The 26,093-nt window shown below is 36.5% G+C and overlaps 1 protein-coding gene across 2 annotated transcripts in view; it reads right to left on the bottom strand.

The window, feature by feature from the left end:
• MIPOL1 (mirror-image polydactyly 1) overlaps nt 1–26,093 on the bottom strand; it is a 298,374-nt gene that overhangs the window by 84,133 nt on the left and 188,148 nt on the right. For both annotated transcript variants that reach the window (XM_040256732.1, XM_040256731.1), the window contains one exon: nt 19,229–19,323. In XM_040256732.1, the coding sequence (XP_040112666.1) occupies nt 19,229–19,323 (95 nt within the window). The remainder of the gene's footprint in view (nt 1–19,228; nt 19,324–26,093) is intronic.

Genomic DNA, 26,093 nt, shown 5'->3' on the forward strand with positions numbered 1-26,093 from the left:
TACATTCCAAAATATGAAAAGAGTAGTGGAACTGAAGCTCACTTCTATTTTTATAGTTTTGGATTTTCTACTATAAATATTTATAACCAATAAAAAGGAGCATGTGAAAACTGAAGTGAATGATTCATGTTCTAAAATAACAGACATTATACATATATACATATTATAAGTATAACAAATGGTAACTTCAAGAAAATTGGAGATACCAAGAGAACATTTCATGCACATATGAGCACAATAAAGGACTGAAATGGCAAGGACCTAACAGAACAGACAAGATTAAGAAGAGGTGGCAAGAACACAGAAGAACTATACAAAAAATGTCTTAATGACCTGGATAACCACGATGGTGTGGTCACTCACCTAAAGCCAGACAGCCTGGAGTGCAAAGTCAAGTGGGCCTTAGGAAACATCACTACGAACAAAGCTAGCAGAGGTGATGAAATTCCAGCTGATCTATTTCAAACCCTAAGAGATGATGCTGTTAATGTGCTGCACTCAATATGTCAGCAAGTTTGGAAAACTCAGCAGTGGCCACACGATTGGAAAAGGTCAGTTTTAATTCCAATTCCAAAGAAAAGCAATGCCAAATAATGTTAAAACTACGGTACATTGCACTCATTTCATGTGCTAGCACGGTTAATGCCCCAAATCCTTCAAACTAGGCTTCAACAGCATATGAACCCAGAACTTCCAGATGTAGAGACAGGATTTAGAGAAGGCAGAGGAACCAGAGATCAAATTGCCAACATCCATTGGATCATATAAAAAGCAAGGGCATTCCAAAAAACCATCTATTTACTTCTGCTTTATTGACCATGTTAAAGCCTTTGACTATGTGGATCACAACGAACTGTGGAAAATTCTGAAAGAGATGGAAACACTTTTCCTGTAGGCAGGACAAGAAGCAACAGTTAGAACCAGACATGGAACAACAGATTGGTTCAAAATTGGGAAAGGAGTATGTCAAGGCTATATATCGTCACCCTGCTTACTTTTCTTATAAGCAGAGTACATCATGCAAAATGCCAGGCTGGATGAAGCACAGCTGAAATCAAGATTGAGGGAGAAGTATCAATAACCTCAGATCTGCAGATGACACCACGCTTATGGTAAAAGTGAAGAGAAACTAAAGAGCCTCTTAATGAAAGTGAAAGAGGAGAGTGAAAAAGTTGGCTGAAAACTAAACATTCAAAACACTAAAATCATGGTATCCGGTCCCATCATTTCATGGCAAATAGATGGGAAAACAATGGAAAAAGTGAGAGACTTTGTTTTCTTGGGCTCCAAAATCACTGCAGATGCTGACTGCAGCCATGAAATTAAAAGACACTTGCTCCTTGGAAGAAAAGCTATGACACAACTACACAGCATATTAAAAAGCAGAGACATTATTTTACTGAAAAAGGTCCGTCTAGTCAAAACTATGTTTTTTCCAATAGTCATGTATAGATGTGAAAGTTGGGCTATAAAGAAAGCTGAGTGCCAAAGAACTGATACCTTTGAACTGTGGTGTTGGAAAAGATTCTTGAGAGCCCCTTGAACTGCAAGGAATCAAATCAGTCAGTCCTAAAGGAAATTAGTCCTGAATATTTATTGGAAGGATTGATGCTGAAGCTCCAATACTTTGGCCACCTGATGTGAAGAACTGACTCATTGGAAAAGACCCTGATGCTGGGAAAGACTGAAGGCAGGAGGAGAAGGGAACGACAGAGGATGAGATGGTTGGATGGCATCACCGACTTCATGGACATGAGTTTGAGTGAACTCCGGGAATTGGTGATGGACAGGGAGGCCCATGTGCTGCAGTCCATGGGGTTGTAAACAGTCGGACATGACAAAGTGATGAACTGAACTGAATGCTCATTACACCTTGTTTAGTTTTGCTTATACTGTTCTTCTATACTATAATGCCCTTTTTCTTTCTCCTCTCTTTCTTTCAGAATCTTATTTGTTCATATCTCAATTTTCAGGCATTTCATAAGACTTCATTTTAGTCTGCAAAAATTTCTCACTTTGCTTTCTATGGCAATATCCAATCACTTTATTTAAAAGTTTATAATCTTATATGCTCATTTTCTTTTTTCCATCTAATTATATTTATTTGTGGATGATAATTGTATCTTACTCTTTGTTACTCTATTTATTATAGGAGACTACACAATATAGTAGGAGACTCTGCATAGAGTAGGTTCCTGAAACTGAAAATGACTATTTGGTTAATGTCAGTGATTGTGCTAGGGCACTGATAAAATAACACTCCACAACATAAAAATAAATGTTTGGATAAAATTACTTTCAGGCACAGTATTACCTTTGTTGTCTGACATATGATATAATGCTAGAGCTTAAAGGTTCTCAAAAAAAAAATTCAGAGGTAGTCTATTTATAAATCCAGACACTGACTGCGGTTGTAATTTGCAGAGTTTGGCTGAACACAGACAAAGACTGTTGAACTCCACAGCAGGTCAGGTTCTTTTACCATTTTAACATGTCTTTAATGTGGGCTTGGAGGCATGTTTTATGTGATAAACATACCAAGCATATCCAAATCAGAAAAATAATGCTTAAGTACCAGTTCTACCTTAGCATTATTTTTGAGAGGCAAGGGTAGGGGAAGCTGTTTGGCAGATAGTGCAGAAGGCCCAAGTATAAGATGGGTTATGTAATATTTATACTTCTATTACTGGCCCTGATGTGACCTAGGGCATGTTAGTTTATAGCTCTGTATTTCAGTTTCCTCATCTGTAAAAAGCAATAATACCTCACAAGGATGTTGAAGGGATTCAATAATATAATGTTTGTATTGAACTCCAAGATACAAGATAGAATTAGGAACATAGCTTTAAAAGTACATCCTGATTATTTTCTGGAGTAGATTCTAAAATAGAAAACATTGTATATTTTGAATGTGTATTACATGAAACGTATGTTTTTAACAGAGTAGAAAAAATGAAAACATTATTAAATTCTCAATAGATTTCTGAACTTTAAAATTCTCCTGTGTGAAGAACAACACCTGACAATAAACTGTTAATCAAAAAGGGCCAAATCTAAATTGAAACATAACACTTTGACTAAATATTTTTTAAATGTCCTGTAACAAGAAAAAAATTAACCTTTTAATTCCAGTGAAAACTTGTTCCCAAAGAAAAAACAAATGATTCCATATTGCAGTCACAGTATTACATTTTGAGCCAAAACACTAAAAATATTCAATATGCCAGCAAGTCTGGAAAACTCAGCAGTGGCCACAGGACTGGAAAAGGTCAGTTTTCATTCCAATCCCAAAGAAAGGCAATGCCAAAGAATGCTCAAACTACCGCACAATTGCACTCATCTCACATGCTAGTAAAGTAATGCTCAAAATTCTCCAAGCCAGACTTCAGCAATATGTGAACCGTGAACGCCCTGATGTTCAAGCTGGTTTTAGAAAAGGCAGAAGAAACAGAGATCAAATTGCCAACATCCACTGGATCATCAAAAAAGCAAGAGAGTTCCAGAAAAACATCTATTTCTGCTTTATTGACTATGCCAAAGCCTTTGACTGTGTGGATCACAAGAAACTGTGGAAAATTCTGGAAGAGATGGGAATACCAGACCACCTAACCTGCCTCTTGAGAAATCTGTATGCAGGTCAGGAAGCAACAGTTAGAGCTGGACATGGAACAACAGACTGGTTCCAAATAGGAGGAGTACATTAAGGCCGTATATTGTCACTCTGCTTATTTAACTTCTATGCAGAGTACATCATGAGAAACGCTGGACTGGAAGAAACACAAGCTGGAATCAAGATTGCTGGGAGAAATATCAATAACCTCAGATATGCAGAGGACACCACCCTTACGGCAGAAAGTGAAGAGAAGCTAAAAAGCCTCTTGATGAAAGTGAAAGAGGAGAGCAAAAAAGTTGGCTTAAAGCTCAACATTCAGAAAACGAAGATCATGGCATCCAGTCCCATCACTTCATGGGAAATAGATGGGGAAACAGTAGAAACAGTGTCAGACTTTATTTTTTTGGGCTCCAAAATCACTGCAGATGGTGACTGCAGCCATGAAATTAAAAGACGCTTACTCCTTGGAAGAAAAGTTATGACCAACCTAGATAGTATATTCAAAAGCAGAGACATTACTTTGCCGACTAAGGTCCGTCTAATCAAGGCTATGGTTTTTCCTGTGGTCATGTATGGATGTGAGAGTTGGACTGTGAAGAAGGCTCAGCACCGAAGAATTGATGCGTTTGAACTGTGGTGTTGGAGAAGACTCTTGAGAGTCCCTTGGACTGCAAGGAGATCCAACCAGTCCATTCTGAAGGAGATCAACCCTGGGATTTCTTTGGAAGGGATGATGCTAAAGCTGAAGCTCCAGTACTTTGGCCACCTCATGAGAAGAGCTGACTCATTGAAAAAGACTCTGATGCTGGGAGAGATTGGGGGCAGGAGGAAAAGGGGACGACCCAGGATGAGATGGCTGGATGGCATCAGCGACTCGATGGACGTGAGTCTGAGTGAACTCCGGGAGATAGTGATGGACAGGGAGGCCTGGCGTGCTGCGATTCATGGGGTCGCAAAGAGTCGGACACGACTGAGCGACTGAATTGAACTGAATAGATTCTAAAAGAAAAGTGAATGCTGGATCACTATAAACTCAGCATAGGCATCATAACAACAATCAATTCAGTTTAGTCGCTCAGTCGTGTCTGACTCTTTTCGACCCCATGAACCACAGCACGCCGGGCCTCCCTGTCCATCATCAACCCCCAGAGTCCACCCAAACCCCATTATTTCATTATGATTTTTCTCAAAAACAATATAAGCAGCTATTAGTATAATTTCAATTTAACAGGTCAGGAAATTGAGGCTTACAGAGGTTATTACCTATCAAAGGTCATCTTGGCTAGGAAGTCAGAATCTACACCATCTGTCTTATTACAGTGTTCAGTTCAGTTCAGTTCTGTTGCTCAGTTGTGTCCGACTCTTTGTGACCCCATGAATCACAGCACGCCAGGCCTCCCTGTCCATCACCAACTCCTGGAGTTCACTCAGACTCATGTCCATCGAGTCCGTGATGCCACCCAGCCATCTCATCTTCTGTCGTCCCCTTCTCCTCCTGCCCCCAATCCCTCCCAGCATCAGAGTCTTTTCCAGTGAGTCAACTCTTTGCATGAGGTGGCCAAAGTACTGGAGTTTCAGCTTTAGTGTCAGTCCTTCCAAAGAAATCCCAGGGCTGATCTCCTTTAGAATGGACTGGTTGGATCTCTTTGCAGTCCAAGGGACTCTCAAGAGTCTTCTCCAACACCACAGTTCAAAAGCATCAATTCTTCGGTGCTCAGCTTTCTTCACAGTCCAACTCTCACATCCATACATGACCACTGGAAAAACATAGCCTTGAGTAGACGGACCTTTGTTGGCAAAGTAATGTCTCTGCTTTTCAACATGCTATCTAGGTTGGTCATAACTTTCCTTCCAAGGAGATTTCATGGCTGCAGTCACCATCTGCAGTGATTTTGGAGCCCCCCAAAATAAAGTCTGACACTGTTTCTACTGTTTCCCCATCTATTTCCCATGAAGTGATATAAACTGTGGAAAATTCTGAAAGAGATGGGAATACCAGACCACCTGACCTGCCTCTTGAGAAACCTAAATGCAGGTCAGGAAGCAACAGTTAGAACTGGACATGGAACAACAGACTGGTTCCAAAGAGGAAAAGGAGTACGTCAAGGCCGTATATTGTCACCCTGCTTATTTAACTTATATGCAGAGTACATCATGAGAAACGCTGGGCTGGAAGAAGCGTAAGCTGGAATCAAGATTGCCAGAAGAAATATCAATAACTTCAGATATTACAGTGTTAGCTAGGAATTAAAACACTATTGTTGTACTAAAATAATAATTGCAAAACACAAACTTTACAAATAAAAAAGATAAACACAGGTCCAATTAACTCAGATTTAGAAATAAATGGTTTTCTTTATATAAATTATAATTGAAGTCTATTTATATCACCTTTTAATCATGTTACTAATTATTAATAAAACCCAAAAAACAAATAACTATTAAAGTCAGAAGTTAATACTTGACTCCCTGGTTTCACTTATTTTTCAAGTAACAGAGTAGAATAAGTGACTGAGGGATTATTTCAATTTCGAATCATATACAACAAAACAAAACAAAGAACAAATGAAACCAATCAGAAATGTATACTCCTCAATTATAAGCCAACAGTGTGACTTTCCAGATTAAAATCTCAATTCTCACATTTTCCCATATAATTGATGTTTTAAAAACATTTTATGTTTTACAGTTCATATTAGTTAACCAAGAGTGTTTATAGCTGTTTAGTTGCTAAGTCCTGTCCGACTCTTTTGTGACCCCATGGACTGTAGCACGCCAGGCTCCTCTCTCCATGGGATTTCCCAGGCAAGAATCACAACTGGAAACCCAACTGGAGTGGGTTTTACCATTTCCTTCTCCAGGGGATCTTCCCGACCCAGGGAGGAACTCTTGTCTCCTGCATCAGCAGGCAGATTCTTTACCACTGAGCCACCAGGGAAGCCCTAACCAAGCCTGACAGGACAGCTAAACTTTCTATGGATTAAACAAATTTAAATACTTATCAGATCAATGATGTCTAATATACTAAATTTAAAAATATTAATACCTATGATTTTGATTTCTTCCTTGTTTCATGAAATAACAGAATATTGTTTATTTCTGATCTAATCTGAACCAGTTATTTGGGGAAAAAATTGGAACTATGATAGAATACTGACAATCACAAAACTATTAAAAGCCCAAAGGGAACAAGATACAGAGTATAACATTTAAAACTTAGCAAGTAGTAAATTAGATCTTAAAAAATTTGGAAGTTTCATAAATATCTGAAGTCTAAAATAGTAAGGGGAACAAAATATTTTTGAGTTCATAAAACACATTTTGGCTTGGAATTACAGAGAAACATTCAATTAGGCCTTTTTTGACCTTTGCAAACTTTTGGAACATCACCTTAAACTTCAGAGAACAACTGCTTCATGCTATAAAGAGTGAAGACTGTAATTACTTCATATATATTTAAGACTGGAATATTTACACATTTAAATGCTTAACTGCAAGTAAACATTTGTCCTTTTGGGAGAGGCCCAGGTGGAAGGGTCCCATGGCAAAATGACAATGTAAGTCCCGGATATATGACTGTCCTGCCAGTGCCACCCAGTCTTAGAAGTATTGTCATATCATCATTATCATCCTCAGTCAATATTTACTAAGCTCTTTATGACAGCAGTGGCATTAGAAAGTTTACAAAAATCAAGAGTAGCTCAAAGATCTCAGTTTATTGTAACTAGTTATCATGTAAGTTAACCTTGATATTTGGGTTTTTTTTTTTTTTTTGCAATTAATGAATCAAATTGTTTCTGAACAAAGGCCTTTATTATTTGCTATTATTTCCATTTATTTTCAATATTTCAAACTAGATTCAGTAAAACTTTAATACATTCAATAATATATATGTCACATGTAGTGAGAGAAAATGTTTATAATACAACTATGCTAAATTAATCTAATTGCACTGAGCAAAGTCTCTGGAAATATGAAGGAATTCTTTTCTTTCATTGTCATTTCTAGCCAGAACCCAATGTTCACAGGACTGAATTCTTTGAAAAGGTATCCTTTCCCTCACTAACTGTCTTGGACTCCCACCTCTACCAAATGGCAGAAGAATGTTATAACAGGCTAATGCTTCTTTTAAAATTGCTAATAATTTTCTTTTTTTTTTTTCTTATTTACTTTCTTTCTTTTTTTTTTAAATTTATTTATTTTTTATTTTAGTTTACAATTCTGTATTGGTTTAATTTCTGCAGTGTACTTTAAAAATAGTTTAAAATATTTGGAAAACTTAAAACATAAGTGAGGTTATCATGGATATACGTATCTATTTCACAAGGTAAGTGAATCCACTTGGGGGTGTCATTCCCTTATATATCTCATTGTTTTCTAAAGCAAAACACTAATAAACTAAATTAAAGAGGTGAACTTATTGATATGTATATATTATAGACCTATTTTTCATAGAAGCTTATTTACTTTTAGGCATCAAATTTAATTTGTGCAAGTTACTATGAATAAAGTTGCAAAACTTTATCAAAATTTGCAAACTCATTTTTATATAAAAGTAACATATATGCATAAAAAATTCAAACACTTAATTAGGTTATGAATGCAAGTTAAAATTTCCTTTCCTCTCATTCATCACATACATATAATAAACCCAACTGTTAAACATAGTCCCACTTTCCAGAAAACATGCTGTTGAGTTTCTGGGGTATCAGAAAAATTTTTATTGACCCTTACAGATGCTCCAAGCACTGATTCAGGTCCAAGGTGCAGTGGTAAATAAACAAAATCCTTGTCCTTGCAGATCTTAATTTCTAGAGGACAATGCACAAATACATTATAGTATCATGCAGGCTTGTCCATAATTAAGAAAAATATAGGAGAGTAACAAATAGTGTGATCCGGCGAGGAGGTGGACTATTTTAGATAATGTGGCCAGAAACATTCAAGCAGAAAGTTGAGCAAAGTGAAAAGTTGACTCATGACACTATAGAGGTGGTGGTGGGCTTGTAGATTAGGCAGAGAAAAAAGAAAGCTGAGGTTCTGTGATGGGAGCATTCTTAGAATGTTGGAGATAATAAGAAACCTGGTGTGGCTGGACCAAAGCAAGAGTAGACACCTGTTAAGAAATGAAGTTAGAAAGGTAGCAGAGACCAGTGCATATGTGTACAAACACTCCTTTTATACTTAAATAAGAAAGGACAAATATCTGGTGTCACTATATGATTTAGGCAGCTGTTGTTAAATGCATGAAGTAAGCAGGATAGTGTTGACTCTTGAGTGTCCCTTGGGCAGCAAGGAGATCAAACCAGTCAATCCTAAAGGAAATCAACCCTGAATATTCATTGGAAAGACAATGCCAAAGCTGAAGCTCAAGACTTTGGTCACCTGATGGGAAGGGACAACTCACTAAAAAAACACAAAAACCTGATGTTGGGAAAGATTGAGGGCAGGAAGAGAAGGGGGCAACAGAGGATGAGATGGTTGGCTGGCATCACCGACTCAATGGACATGAGTTTGAGCAAACTCCAGGAGATACTGAAGGACAAGGAAGCGTGGCGTGCTGTAGTCCATGGGGTCACAAAGAGTTGGACATGACTGAGCAACTGAAAACAACAAAAGCAGGATGGAAAATGTGGAAAAATGGTAAATGCTGGCCCCTTTTAAGGAAGGTAGCCTCTACTTAGCCTCAGCTAATTGTTGAAAAGCACAGGTATAATGGTTAATTTTATGTGTCAATGCAGCTAGACTATGGTGCTCAGCTGTTTGTTCATCCACTGGTCTAGATATTGCTGTAAAGGTATATTTTAAATATGATTAATATTTAGATCAGTAGGCTTTGAGGAAAGCAGATTAGTCTCCATAATATGGATGGGTCTCAGCCAACCAGTTGAAGGCTTTAAGAGAAAGACGGAGATCTCCCAAGGAAGTAGGAATTCTGCATCCTGGGACTTACAACCACAACAACTCATTCCTGGTTCTCTAGCCAGCTGATTTGCCCTGCAGATTTTAGACTTACCAGTACCCACAACTGCATGAGCTACCAGTTGGCATTAGTGGTCAAGAATTCGCCTGCCAATGCAGGAGACGTAAGAGATGGGGGTTTAATCCTTGGGTTGGGAAAATCCCCCAGGGGAGGGCATGGCAACCCACTCCAGTAGTCTTGCCTGGAGAATCCCATGGACAGAGGAGCCTGGTGGGCTACAGTCCATAGGGCTGTAAAGAGTTGGACATAACTGAAGTGACTGAGTACAGCACACAATTCTTTAAAATAAACCTCCCTCCCTGTATATAAACAGTCTACTGGTTTTGTTTCTCTGGAGAACTCTAACACACTTGCCATGCTAAGGATCCCACATGGGCAGATCTTCCAGCTTTTCTTTTTCACCTTGGGAAACAATGTTGCAAATGAATATAGAATAATGCTACTGTTTCCTACACATTTTTTTAATTGGACCTGTGAGAATTTATTCAAGGAATATACACAGGTGCCAAATTTCTAGGTAATGGATAATGCTCTCTAGAATGGCTTTAGAAGTTTACACTCTTATTTCAATGCATGCAGGGTCTTCTCTATTTAGTCTGCCTTAGCACCCCTGCCACACCTTTTTAATTCTAAATTTTAAGAAAGGTAAAATCCAAACAAATGTTACTGATAATGGTTTTCAAATTTGAACACTGTTGGTCTAAAAGAAAAGAAACTTTGTTGCCAGATAAGATACTTTATCATATAAAGACCTTGTTTAGCCCCCAGCCCTACAAAGGACTAACTGAAAAGCTGAACTAGGTCCATGTTATTTTCAATCAATTTACTCATCACTGAGTTCTTATTATGGGCATTGCACACACTATCACTCTATAGAAGAAAGTTTTAATCTGAAGAGACTTTCAATCTAGTGTTAAATCTGACTGTCTATTCATTTGCTTGGCAAATATTTACTGAAGGCTTATAATATACAAAAAATACAATCCTTAGAAGGGAAATTAAGAGAAATATTCATAAAGGTGTTATACAGGTGAGCATGAGGTATGTATGATGAGAGAGCACTATATATAATTATGGCAGTTAATGTTAGGTAGAATGAAATCACTTCCGGTTGAGAAGATCAGAAAAAGATTACCAGAATAGTTCTTAAATTGTGTTTTGAAGGCTCAGTAAGAATCTGATAGGCAGAGATTGGGAGAATTCCAGGAGTAAGATGAAATAAAAAGAAAGCAGTGAAGTGGGAAATTTGGGGTATGGCCAGGAAACAGTGAATAATTCATTTTGAGAGTACAAATAATAGTCAATTTAATATAACAAATATTTGTTGGGTGCTTATTGTGTGTGAGGTAGTGTACTAGCACCACTGACACAAATATGAATGAAACCAGAAGATAAAAAGATGACTGGTGGAACACTAAACCAGAGATGGAGGTGGCAGCAATATCAAAGGTCCATAAGTGTTAGGTTAAGGTGTCTGGAATTTATTGTACAGGTCATGTGGTATTTCCCAGGTGGTGCAGTGGTAAAGAATCTGCCTGCTAATGCCGGAGGCACAAGAGACAAGGGTTCGATCCCTGGGTTGGGAAGATCTCCTGGAGGAGGGCATGGGAACCCACTCCAGAATACTTCCAGAGGGCATGGGAACCCACTCCAGAATACTTCCAGTATTCTTATCTGGAAAATTCCATTCCAGAAGAGCCTGGTGGGCTACAGTCAATGGGGTTGCAAAGAGTTGGACATGACTGAGTGCGCGCATGCACACACACACACACATACAATGTGGTATTACTAAATACTGCTGATATCTGACTGAGAGGTTGAAAATAATGTTTCAGGAGTCTTAAGAGGAGTAAGAAATGGAGACAAGTGGATGATGTAGCTAGAAAAGGCTGGGCATGAAATTATACAAGATTAGTCTAAGGTAGGAATTTTGCAGAGGAAGGAGACATTGCAAGGAAAAATCTAGCAAAATTTGGTTACTAATTAAATTTTATAAAGGGACAAATCAAAGATTACCTATGCAGAAGGTAACAAGCAACTGTAGAACTCTAATAACAGTGCCAAGACCAAGGGAAACACTTTACTTTTTTATTTACCAAAATACAAAATTAATTTTTTCTCAAGCTGATGAAAATGATGTTAACAGATGGCAAACTCCAGGATCTATAATTAGCAGGCCCATTCTAAGTCTGGACTTTTTGCTAACCATGATAATTAAATGGCAAAATATTTTGTTAAATGTTCTTCAAAGAGGAAGCTGAACCATTTTACAGAATAAAAAGGAGCAGTTGAGAGCAATACATGTTGAACTTTTATGTTAAAATAAGGCACAGAAAACAGTGAAAGTCAGTAATGCAAAAAAAAAAATGTCCTTCTAAATTCAAAGTCATAGAAGACATAAAATATTTTGGTAGCCTCTGTAGTTATTTAATTGTTGTCTTATATGTCAATAAAGCAAAAACATTTAAAGTATTTTGATCAATGATACTATTAATATATTTCCTTGGCACAGTAGTATATAGTTTTCAAAAACATTAAAAAAGAAAATCATCTCCCTAATTGTCATAGTAAGCAGCTTAGATCATTCACAAACAGGTGCAACTCACTGGTATAAGAAACTAGTTCTTAATTCCAAATATCACTAAACAAAAAAATGTAATCTACTTCATACAAAATGGTTAGAGATGTCACAGAATATTAGAACTAGAGAAATCCTCAAGTCCAAGTTAAAGAACTTGAAGCCTAGAAAGCCTGGAGCTTGTCTACATCAGAAAAAAAGTTTGGTTAATGGCAAAGATGCTCTTTCGATTTATTACTGTTTTGGCAGTATGGCTCCATAATACAGTTCCATGATAACTAATTCCAATAAAAATACAGATATAACAAAATGTTTGTGTCACTGGGTAGTCCAATTAGAACACAGAACTAAGAGTTCAGGATTGAGTGTTCAACCCCTCTTGAGGAGGGATTTACATTGAGAAAAATGTTGCTTCATGGCTAGAGTTTGCATGCCGTTGACTCTTATTGATGCATAGTTCTGACTACTGAATGAGAAACTATCACCATCACCATCACACACACACACACCCCAAGCCCAACCAGAGCCTAGCAACAGTCAGTAATATTTCTGATTATGAAGAATAGGATATATAAAGACTATCTCTATATATATACATATATAAGAAGTAAAAGGGACCCATACTAAATAAAATTTAGAAAAAGAATGTAGGGAAAAAAAATCATCCCACCCTCTTTTGGAGTATATTTGACATGGTTTCTGTCTTTGTGGCTTTTATGACTTAGAAATGTAGTATATCGTGAACCCAGTAAGTAGGATTTATTTTTAATCCAGTATTCACTATGCCAAACCTTCAAGCATTCTATTTAATTTTTTTAAAAAATACTATTACAATCAGAGGAAACATACCACCTTAAAATATGAAACAGACTATTCAATATTTGTGATGTTCTAGAATGTCAAATCTGCCATGAAAGGCAGATTGAAAGGCATCACAACTTCTGAAAGGCATCACAACTTCTCAGTTGGAACTGAACAAAACAACAAAAATTTAAAATACAATCTGCTGCTATTATGAGTATATTAAATCCTAGTCTACTGGCACTGAACAACAGGATCTAATTCCTATCTACACACTTGAATTTACACTTTTTTAAAGCAGAAGTAAATACAGAAGTACTATAAAATCAGCAAACATTGAAACTTAGGCTTTCTCTCGATTAGAAAAGAGTTTGTTATTATTATGCCTCCTGAGCTTAGGAATGCAGCACTACAGGTTTAAAGAACAGGAAAAAATCATTACTAAATACAAATCTAACTCCTACAAGTTTAAGATTCTTCCCTGATGAAACAGTTTAGATTTACACTAATGAAGCTGTTGTAGATGAATTCAGTATTTGGCAGAAAGGAAGGCACTACTACTTTACTAATAGCACTTTTGTAATAATAAAATTTATTTTAAAACTTCACATTGATTCCTCTCCTGCTATCCTCTGCTTTAATGTGAAGGAGTCATCACTTATACTGGTAAGTTTACTATCGCTACCCATTCACCTCACCTGCCCCATCCCTAACTGTGCTAAAGGACATAAAGGCCAACATTGCCTTTCCTCAGTATTCAAAGTCTTCTAGGACTCAAAGGAAACAAACAGAAAAGAAAAATCTCATAGTACATACTTCCATATTCCTATTCCTATTCCCATTCGGGGAAATGAAACGCTTAGAATAAACAGTAGCTCTTGGTATAACCCAGCTTAAAAAAACAACTTTTTAGAAAAAAAATTAGAAAGAATAAGGTCAATATCAAGAAGAATAAAAGTCATTAGCATATTTTAATATGCCCCTAACACTAATGACTGATCAGATATCCTCTTTTGCTTTGGCTGTTGGAAAGTTTAAGACAGAATTATTCTTGAGGTTTATTCTTTTGCGGTTTCATGCTAAATATGCAAGCTGACTTACTCCTGGCTCTAGCTTCTTGTCCTATTCCTATATTTTTCTTAGTTGTATTTTTTATTAGTTATTGATAAGCAACTTTCTTTGACATGACCATATACATGTATGTGTGTGTGTATATATATATATATATGCATATATATTTATGTGTAAAATTGATTTGAGTAACTAAAAGTGCATTTTTTCTTAAACTTAAAAAAAAATACATTACCTAGTATGACATACATATACACATGCAAACACACATGAAAATTACAGAGTTAGTCTTGGCTTTCTTCACAATAAATATGAAACTCTTCCCCCGTCTTCTATAGCAGAGGAAACTTTGAAGAAAAAAAAAAAAAAAGAGTACTATCTCTATGAGTTAGTTGTGTTTCATGTATGGATCTGTAACTACCATCTATTCGGGTGTGTAAGAAATATTGTTTAATTTCACTTAAATTAGAATCTGGGATTCCAGCAAATTTAAACTTTATTGTTTTTGCAAATTGCCTCTTTCTTCCTAGAGTTCTATACCCCAGGGATCTTATTCCTATTCTATTTAAAATAAATTCCTGAATATCCTCACAAAATGTTTTCTATACCTTAAAAAGGAAACTTAACTGTGAGCTTAAATTTATTTATTTCATAGCTATTCTTATCTCCTTTACTCCTGTCTATAAGCACAAGGTGACCATCTTCCAGCTCAAGGCAAACCCTTCTACAGATTCTTAATTCCATCTCTTTTTATATTTGGGAGGATTCTGTTCTAGAACAATTCTCTCTTGGCTCTTTCCAACGACTCATAAACATGCTCAAATGTCTGCCATTTTTCAAAAACAAGAGACATAATCCTTAACCCACTTTCCTTTCTTCTTAGCTATAACATCTTTCTTATTCAGGTTTCTTCAAGGATCACTCAAACTGATAGTTCAAACTGCTATTCTTCTCTCCCTCAAATCACTCTTGAACTTCCAAAAAAATTGGCTTCTATACCTAACACTCTATTAAAACTACTCTTGTAGATGTCCATAATGGCCACCTCGTTTCAAACAAATGGGATACTTTTTGCTCATATCTTAACCATTTAGAAACATTTGACTTAAAAAAAATTTTTAAATTAAAATCTCCTTCCTTGGCTTCAGTGATATTGTTTTTAATTCTACTCTTACCTCACTGACTTGTTGTAAAAAGAAATTTAACATTCAGTTCAGTTCAGTTTAGTCACTCAATCATGTCCGACTCTTTGTGACCCCATGAATTGCAGCACGCCAGGCCTCCCTGTCCATCACCAACTCCCGGAGTTCACCCAAACTCACATCCATCAAGTCGGTGATGCCATCCAGCCATCTCATCCTCTGTTGTCCCCTTCTCCTCCTGCTCCCAATCCCTCCCAGCATCAGAGTCTTTTCCTTCGCATGAGGTGGCCAAAGTACTGGAGTTTCAGCTTTAGCATCATTCCTTCCAAAGAACACCCAGGACTGATCTCCTTTAGAATGGATTGGTTGGATCTCCTTGCAGTCCAAAGGACTCTCAAGAGTCTTCTCTACCACCACAGTTCAAAAGCATCAATTCTTCAACGCTTAACTTTCTTCACAGTCCAACTCTCACATCTATACATGACCACTGGAAAAACCATAACCTCGACTAGACGGACCTTTGTTGGCAAAGTAATGTCTCTGCTTTTGAATATGCTATCTAGGTTGGTCACAACTTTCCTTCCAAGGAGTAAGCGTCTTTTAATTTCATGGCTGTAATCACCATCTACAATGATTTTGGAGCCCCCAAAAATAAAGTCTGACACTGTTTCCACTGTTTCCCCATCTATTTCCCATGAAGTGATGGGACTAGATGCCATGATCTTAGTTTTCTGAATTTAACATTGGTTGAACACTAATAATCAGCCAAACACTGTGTGAAGGGTTGCAAGTACTTATAACAATTCCAGAGAATTCCCTGGTGGTCCAGTGGTTAGAACTCTGTGCTTTCACTGATGAGGGCATGGGTTTGATTCCTGGTCAGGGAACTAAGATCCTGCAAGCTGTGTGGCCTGGCCATAAAAAACAAAACAACACAAAACCTCTATGTGGTAGGTACTATAATTCTCATTTTACAAAATGAAAATGGTCTTGGAGAGGTTCATTTATATAAGGTTATACAAGGCAGGGCTGTCTAACTGCAAATCTCTGTAGCTTTACTATATTATCAGCAATTTAAAAAAAAAAGTAGCAGTGAGAGGGGTCTTTGTGAAGCTTATCTTTGAGCCAATAATTGTTAACTATTTAAAAGAGGTTATGTAGCTCTGTTAGATTCATGTAGATTTTAAAAGGTCTTTGAAAGATAAATGTTTAATCCACATAATTTTCAAAAATCTTTCAGTAATCCTCTGCAATTCAGCAAAGAGAAGGAGTATCAAGGTTTGTTTTTCAGTAAGTAAGGTCAAGTTATGCAAGATTAGCACATCACCCTCAGCATTCTTGGACACTGTCACTTTAACGACAGAACACCTGCTGACCTATCTCATGGCAGGAGAAGGTGCCATAAAAACTCTCCCTATCAATGGGGTGAAAAAACTTAATACCATACCGCAACAGCCAAGGTCTAAGCACAAACCACACAGTATTTATTCATAAGTCTTAATAAAGGCTTCTGTTATTCTCCCAAGAAGTAACCCTAACTTAATGCAGCCAACTGAAGTGTGCATCTGAACTGGCAGCCTTCAAACTTGGCTGCACATGGGAATTTCTAAGGAGCTTTAAACACATCAAAGCAGAGTCTTACTCCAAGAGACTCTGAAGTAATCAGTCTGGGATGGGATGGGGATCAGGATTTTTAGGGGCTCCTCAAGTGATTCTATTGCATAATTACAGCTAAGAATCTACTAGTGTAAAATATACAAATGTGTACTAAGTTGCTTCAGTTGTGCCCAACTCTTTGTGACCCTAAGGACTGTAGCCCGCCAGGCTCTTCTGTCCATGGAGACTCTCCAGGGGATCTTCCCAACCAGGGATCAAACTGGCATCTCTTATGTCTCTTGCCTTGGCAGGCAGGTTCTTTACCAGAAGCGCCACCTGGGAGGAAAGACTGTTATATTCATGCTCTTAAAAAAAAAAAAAAAGGATTCGGCATCTTCAACTATTACCAGGGTTCTGCTTGCCCACATACCTACTGATTCTAATTGCAAGCAAATGATTCCCCATGGTCAGTCATCAACCAAACATACTTGGAATTTGGTAACTGTATTAGTTTCCTGAGCTGCTGTAACAAAGTACCCAAACTAGGGGGCTTAAAACAACAGAAATTTATTGTCTCACAGTTCTGGAGGCTACAAGTCCAAAATCACGGTTTCAGCTGGATTGTGTCTTCCATGAAGGCTGTAAGGGAGAATGCTCCTGGTGCCTATTCTGGCTTTGGGCATTTGCTCCAATCCTTGGTATTCATTTGCTTGTAGATATTTCACGTCTCCCCAGGCACAAGGCCATGTTTGCCCCGGGTCTTCACATAGTCTTCCCTCTATGCCTGTGTCTCTGTGGCTAATTTTCTACTTTTTATAAAAACTTCAGTCATATTGGGTTAGAGCCCATGCTAATGATCTCATTTTAACTTGATTAGCTCTGTTAAACACCTTGCTGCTGCTAAGTCACTTCAGTCGTGTCCGACTCTGTGTGACCCCATAGACAGCAGCCCACCAGGCTTCCCTGTCCCTGGGATTCTCTAGGCAAGAACACTGGAGTGGGTTGCCATTTCCTTCTCCAGTGCATGAAAGTGAAAAGTGAAGTCACTCAGTCGTGTCCAACCCTCAGCGACCCCATGGACTGCAGCTTACCAGGCTCCTCTGTCCATGGGATTTTGCAGGCAAGAGTACTGGAGTGGGGTGCCATTGCCTTCTCCGGTTAAACACCTTATTTAGACCCAAATAAGAGCACATTCTGAGGCAATAGGGGTTAAGACATCAATATATTTTTGTGAGGGACACAATTCAACCTGTAATAATAACCGATTAGTATTTACATCAAATAACAGTGTTTCAAAGTATGGATTCTTAACATGAGGATGGGAAAAATTTTTTATCTTTAATTTTCACTCTTCATGTAAATACAGTATTTCTTATGATTATGAACACAGGCAACATCTTCAGTAGTATTATTAGTGGTTCTTGAGACTTTGAGCCCATAGAAACCACTGGTATTTTCAGGTCACATTTCAGTGTTTGCAGTCATCTTCAAAATATTATTTATAGTTATCACTACTTCAAAATTACAGTTTTTAATCGACTTGCTGTTAGATAGTTATTTAATGTATCAGTGCATTACTATATCATGATGTAATACCTTCATAATTTTATTTCAATAAAACTAATTTTGATTTAATTGAATTTTATGCACTGAACATTATTTTGAGGAGATCAAAATTTTTAAGAAACCTTTTAATAACCTACAGCTCTAGTTAGTGAATTCTTCCATTTCATACTTGAGTTTTTTTAATCTTCATAAGTATTTAAAAATATGCAGTGCTTTGTACATCATTTTCAAACCTTTTATAAAAAAAACCTATGATTTACCGTGAAAAAATATATTTTACATGTAGCTCAAGACACAATCTTCTGTCTCACACACAACACAAAACTGAAACAAAAATGTCGCAAAACAATATTTACCCTTACCACACTCTTGACATTTTCTATTCTCTCTCTATTCATTAAAAAATGCCAGTGTGACCTACTGAATTAATTTTACAACTAATCTTGGAGCAGAAATTAAATTAGTCTTAAAAATCCTTTAGTGGAATTTCTTTAGAAACTTCTCATACTGTGATAGTTGAAAGGCTGTTACTACTGGTATTCATGTACTATTTTTAAAATATATGCCTTCATTTCAGAGGTGCCATTTAGATGAGCAAATAAGGTAAGCAGGCTCCATTTAGACAACTGGTTAAGAGTTATGTAAACTTTATAATTCCCATTTTATAATGGGAGTCTCAACTTAAACTTTACCCAATACCAGAAGGAAACAAGGTAAATAATAAATATTTTATGCCTGAATCATTTTAAAATTATAAAAATGTCTTAAGCGTATAATGTTAAATTTCACTGAGGTATTTCCTCATTCACCACTATAAAACTGGGTAGAAACATTTTCTAAACTAACATTTTTTATGCCCAGGATAGAAGGAATTTTACCTGTAGTAAACTCGAAGTGTCTGGATTTCTTCTTCCAGTTTTTTGTACTGCTGAACTGCGGTTTCTCTGGCTTGTTGCATAGCTAACAACTTTGCCTGCAAGTAATTAACATTTTAAGAAATTTACTAGCAGTTTGGTACCTTTAAATACACTACTATAGTATGAATAGAAGTCTTTAATTTCTGGGAGTTTAAAAACCCATCAGTATTTTTAGTAGTGGTTCATAATTTCCCACAAAATAATTCAATTATATTAATAACAGAAATATTAAAGACATGAACATATTTAATTTACCAACTTTGCTCATTACTAAACTTCAATCTTACTCATCTGTATCATCAGATATATGCCTTTCTGCAATGTTTAACTTTACACACAGAATTCAGAATGTGGAACATGGGTTCAGAGCATTATCTAGAATAGAGATAAGCACAATGGGTGTTTCACATATAAATTTTATGTGGCTCCACTGCCTGATCGCTAGATTTTCTTTTAACTTTATTAATAGAAACTCAGAAAATTCTAAATATGTTAAGCCATCTTTGATATTTAACATGAAAAATATTGCACAAGACTACAACCTGATTTTTACAGATATGATTTAACCTCTTCAATTCCTTTTCTGCAGGAAAAAAAAAATCTCTAAAGGGAGAATGGCAGTAATTTTGAATGTTGGAGATATTTTACTCAAGGGTTGCTATTGTTCACCTTGGCTTAAAATAGTCAAATTTTAAAGAGTCTTAATCAGTTTTTCAATAGAGTTCAATAGTAATTTTAAAAGAACTGTAGCTTCCAAACATCATTCCCCAAATTTCCAGCATAGTCAAAAAAGTTATCAGCCTGCCTTTTAAAGTATGGTACTGGTAAGTCAGACTTTAATTTTGCTTATTTAAAGTTTAATTTGCATGAAAAAGGCTGTCTTTTACTTTAAATGTGTTTGATAGATAACATGAAGCAAATTGTTATCATACATGTCACAAACTGCACTAAAGGTAATAATTAAAAAGTAATCAAAAGTTGGAGGTTGAACAATATTCATTAATTTTGCTTAACTCATGATTTTACTGAAATTATTTTCTTGCATAAGAATGAAGTCATAAGATAAATTGTGAAATCCGATCATAGGAAAATTAATGAGTATAATATAAATAAACATTAAATAGTGCCACTTTTCTATTTTAATAATGCAGAATTATTAAAAATAGTTTAAAATTTTATATAAAAAATTAAGCACCAAATTAATTAGCTATCTGCACTAGCAAATCCTAACAAAGAGTTACTTTTAATTAGATTTAAGATGTTCAAGCGCTTGCTTTAACATGTCACATTCTAGAATTATGGATGAAATAGTCTCAAAAATTATTTTTAAAAGAGCATTTAAAGCTGGTTCTTGATGCCAATAATTAACAGCTTTGCTTATTTTCAGTATACTATAAAATGTAATTGAAAGAGTAACTTGCATGACCGAATACCCACTGTGATTAATAAGAAACCAAAAAGAATCGCCCCCCAAATATTTCATTCAGCTTACAAAACATCAGACCTCCTGTTGCATGTAATTTAAGAAATATCAACTATTTGACAGGTAATTGAGAATTTAATAAATAACAATGGGACAGTGTTAAGAACCTGAGATGATTATTTTTAAGTTTTTGTACCCAGTGCTTCTGCAGAAAACCAAAAAACAAACCCAAACACAAAGCAAAAAACAAAACCAGCAATGTTGTAGCAGGAAAAAGGCATAACAAAGATTATGCCTAAGAAATTTCTGCCATGAAAATGGGTTGTGAGAACTGTACATAAATTCCCTTGCTTTGGGTAAAAATGAACATTTTATTCCTCTTCCTACACTCAGTTTACCATGAAGATTTGGTGTTGCTTCATAGCAACCCATTTGATTTATTACTTCCAAATGCCTGATTTTTTATCTAGGCACTGGAGACTATGTTCAAAGCTATTATAAACCTCTGGCCTTACAAGCTCCTTCCGCTACTTTATCAGATACACATTTATCTGGTCAACTTTTTTAGGGGTGAGTAAATACCATTACCTTATGGCACAGTGATCCTGTTTGGCGGCTAGGATGAACTTCCTTCCCCACTACCTCAGGTCAAGTATATATGATCTAGAGTTTTTTTAAAAATACTTATTTAGTTAGTTAGTTAGTTGTGCCAGTTTAGTTGCAGCATGCGGGATCTTTGACCTTCATTGCGACATGTGGGATCTTTTTTTTTAAGCTTTGGCACACAGGATGTTTTAGCTGTGGCATGCAAGCTCCTAGTTGCAGCATGTGGGATCCAGTTCCTGACCAGGGACTGAACCCAGGTCCCCTGCATTGGGCATATGGAATCCCACCCACTGGACCACTGGGGTCATCCCTATATGGTCTAGATTGTTCAAACAGAGTAGTCCATCCTGATAGCCCCAGAAGAAAATTGAACCTTGATGACATCATTTGTATCCTGGATGCCTGTACACCAGACAGATTCAGATTCATTTCTTGGACACATGAGTTTTTTCTTTTTTTGCATAGGCTACTTTGAGTTGGATTTATGGTATATGCAATGTAATGTCCCTGGTGGCTCAGAAGGTAAAGAATTTGCCTGCAAGCAGGAGACCTGGGTTCGATCCCTGGGTTGGGAAGATCCCCTGGAGAAGGGAATGACTATCCACTCCAGTATTCTTGTCTGGAGAATTCCACGGACAGAGGAGCTTGGTGGGCTACAGTCCATGGGGTCACAAAGAGTATAAACAATGTAAGAAAATTTAATTAATTTACATGCACTATTTATACCTATTGCATTTCCTAGTTTCATTATTGAAAGAGAAGTGAAAGTGTTACTCAGTCGTGTTGATTCTTTCCATCACATCACAAGTCAAAAATATATGTAATCCCAAAAAGATAAAAATTAGCAAACAAGATATTTTTCCTATTTCTCTGGCATCATATTTCCCATATTTTTGGTAATTACTTGTCAATCTCCCACCCCTAATCTTCAAACTATGAATATTCTGAGATTTCAAGTTACCTGTTTGTTGTATATCCTTCTAGAAATACATATACAAGCATATGTATATATTTACAACCAAATAAATCTATTTACAATATTGATGGTATCTTTATACACTATTAAAAACCTTGTTTTAGATTTAAAAGAAGTTTTGCTATTTTGCTTTTTATTAAAAGGAAATCTTTTATCCCAACCCATGTGTTGCACTCACTAATCACATTTCCTTCCTTCACTCCAACCTCAAAGTGAAACATCTCCATGAATTTGGGTTCATCATTTTCAAGAGTATTTTATACTTTTACAATATAGTTATGTACTTACAGATAATATATCTGATTGTTTATACATTTCTAAACTTGAACATATACTTTAAAATATGTTTTTGAGCAAAGCCTACAGTGAGTCAAAATTTCTAACTATTGCTGGCCTTCCCTATCCACAGGTTCCATATATGCAGATACTGGAGGGCCAATTAAGGAACTTGAACACTGCAGATTTTGGTATCTGTGGGGCTCCTAGAACCAGTCCCCTCTGGATAACAAGGGACGATTATATGGTCATAGATTTAGGCAAACATTGTACAAAAGTATAACTTTTTTTAAACTTACATTTTCAGGTAAAAATTTTATCGAAGTAAAACATTCATAACATATATAAATATATACATACATGAATTTTTTAGGTAGGCTATTTGAGTTATAACTGAGGCAAAGTAAAAATTCACCCATTTTTTGGTGTACAGTTGTATAAATTTTCACAAGTTTATACAGTTATAACAATGACAATCAAGACACAGAATATTTTCATTATCCCAAAATGTTCCCTTGTCAACACTGCAATCAATGTCCTTTCTTTACCTGTAGTTCCTGGCAACCAGTGATGTGATTTTTATTTTTACTGCTATAGTCTTCCCATTTCTAGAACATCATATAAATATTATATAGTCGACAGCCTTTTGAATTTGGCTTCTTTTACTTAATGCTTTTAAAGATTCATTCATATTACTACACGGATTAGTAGTTCATTCCTCTGTATCACTGAGCAGTACTCCACTGCATGGGTGTACTATACTCTGTATATTCATTCACTAGTTGATGGACAGTTGGATTGTTTCCAGTTTTTGGTCGTTTTAATAAAGCTGCTATAAACATTTGTTTATAGATAATTTTGTGGAAATATGCTTTCATTTCTCTTACTTAGGTAAACACCATGGAGTGGAATTGCTGGGTCCCATGATAAGTGTGTGTGTTTATATACTTTAAAAGTTATGTACTCTATTAAGTTATATACATTATAAAGAAACTGCCAAACATGCTGCTTAAATTGATAAAACTTAAAAACATCTGTGCTTCAGCCAAGGAAACCATACGCAAAATGAAAATACAACCGATAGAACGGGAGAAAATATTGCAAACAATGTAACTGACAAAGGATTCATTTTCAAAATACACAAACAACTCACACAACTCAACAACAAAAAAAATCCCAAACAATTCAATCAAAAAATGGGCAGAAATAAACAGGCATTTCTCCAAAGAAGATATACAGATGACCAACAGGCATATGAAAAGATGCTCAACATCGCTAATTATGAGAAATGCAAATCAAAACCACAATGAGGTATCACCTCACATCGGTCAGATGGACCACCATTAAAAAGTCTACAAGTAACAAACACTGGAGAGGGTGTGGAGAAAAGGGAATCCTCTTACACTGTTGGTGGGAATGTAAACTGGTCCAACCATTATGGACAACAATATGGAGATTCCTCTAAAAACTAAAAAGAGAGTTGACATATGACCCAGCAATCCTACTCCTGGGCATATACCCAGATAAAACTATAATTCAAAAAGACACATGTTCAAAGCAGCACTATTCACCACAGCCAAAACATGGAAACCTAAATGTCATCAACAGATGAATAAAAAACAACGATGTGACCCATATGTTTAACACAACGCAATACTACTCAGTCATAAAACAGAACAAAATAATGCCATTTGTAGCAACATGGATGGAACGAGGGATTATCACACTAAGTAAAGTAAATCAGAAAGAGAAAGACAAATACCATAATACCACATCACTTATATGTGGAACCTGTAATATGACATACACAAACTTATCTATGAAACAGAAACAGACTCACAGACACAGAAAACAGACTTGTGGTTGCCAAGAGGGGGGCATGTAGGGGAGGGACTGAGTGGGAGTTTGGGGTTAGCAGATGCAAACTGTTAAATATAGAGCATCAATAAACAACAAGGTCCTATTGTATAGCACAGAGAATTATATTCAATGTACTGAATATAAAAAAGAATGTGTTTGCAAGCTTGTGTGTGTGTGTGTGTGTATATATATATATATATGAATCATTTTGCTACACAGCAGAATTTACCAGAACATTGTAAATCAACTAGATTTCAATAAAAAACAAAAACAAAAACCATCTGTGGTTAACCACAATAGCAATGCCATTTGTTGAATGCCTTCTATGAGTTGGATATTGCACTGAGTATTTGAAATGCCAGGCTGGATGAAGCACAAGCTGGAATCAAGAATCAGTTCAGTTCAGCTGCTCAGTTGTGTCTGACTCTTTGCGACCCCATGAATTGCAGCACGCCAGGCCTCCCTGTCCATCCCCAACTCCCAGAGAAATATCAACAACCTCAGATATGCAGATGATACCACTCTAATGGAAGAAAGCAAAGAGGAACGAAAGAGCCTCTTGATGAAAGTGAAGGAGGAGAGTGAAAAAGCTGGCTTAAAATTCAACATTCAAAAAATTAAGACCATGATATCTGGTCCCATTACTTCATGGTAAATAGACGGGGAAAAAGTGGAAACAGTGACAGATTTCATTTTCTCGGGCTCCAAAATCACTGTGGACAGTGACTATGGCCATGAAATTAAAAGATGCTTGCTCCTTGGAAGAAAAACTATTACAAACCTAGACAGCATATTAAAAAGCAGAGACATCACTTTGCTGACAAAGGCCAGTATATTCAAAGCTATGGTTTTTCCAGTAGTCAGGTACAGATGTGAGAGGCAGACCATAAAGAAGACTGAGTGCCAAACTGAAGCTTCTGAATTGTGGTTCTTGAGAAGATTCTCTTGAGAGTCCCTGGACTGCAAGGAGATCAAACCAGTCAATTCTAAAGAACATTGACCCTGAATATTCATTGTAAGGACTGATGCTGAAGCTGCAATACTTTGGTCACCTGATGTGAAGAGCCAACTCATTGGGAAAGACCCTGATGGTGGGAAAGATTAAGGGCAATAGGAGGAGGGGATAAAAGAAGATGAGATGTTTGGATGGCATCACTGATTCAATGGACATGCGTTTGAGCAAGCTCCAGGAGTGAGTGAAGGAAAGGGAAACCTGGTGTGCTGCAGTTCATGGGGTCGCGAAGAGTCACACATGACTTAGCGACTGAACAACAACTATATTCACAAATCAGTGAGATAATTCCCAGTACCCCTATTTTACAGATGATTAAACTGAGGTCCATGAACATTAATCAACTTGTAAATATAACAGAGCTAGTGACTGACAGAACTCAAGCACATATTCAAGCCTATTTGGAACAAAATACATATTTCTCCTTTAAACCTCAACATACTAGCATTCTGGGCTGTGTGTGGGGTATCTTTTCTCTTTGTTTCCAGGTTTTAAAGCTATAACTGACATATAATATTATATTAATTTTAGGTGTACAACATCATGATTTTATATATATATACATATACATACATATATACACGGTGGTAGTTTAGTCACTAAGTTATGTCCAACTCTTGCAACCCCGTGGACTATAGCCCGCCAGGCTCCTCTGCCCATGGGATTCTCCAGG

The sequence above is a fragment of the Oryx dammah genome, unplaced genomic scaffold (genome assembly GCF_014754425.2).
Source record: "Oryx dammah isolate SB20612 unplaced genomic scaffold, SCBI_Odam_1.1 HiC_scaffold_16, whole genome shotgun sequence".
Classification (NCBI taxonomy): Eukaryota; Metazoa; Chordata; class Mammalia; order Artiodactyla; family Bovidae; genus Oryx; species Oryx dammah.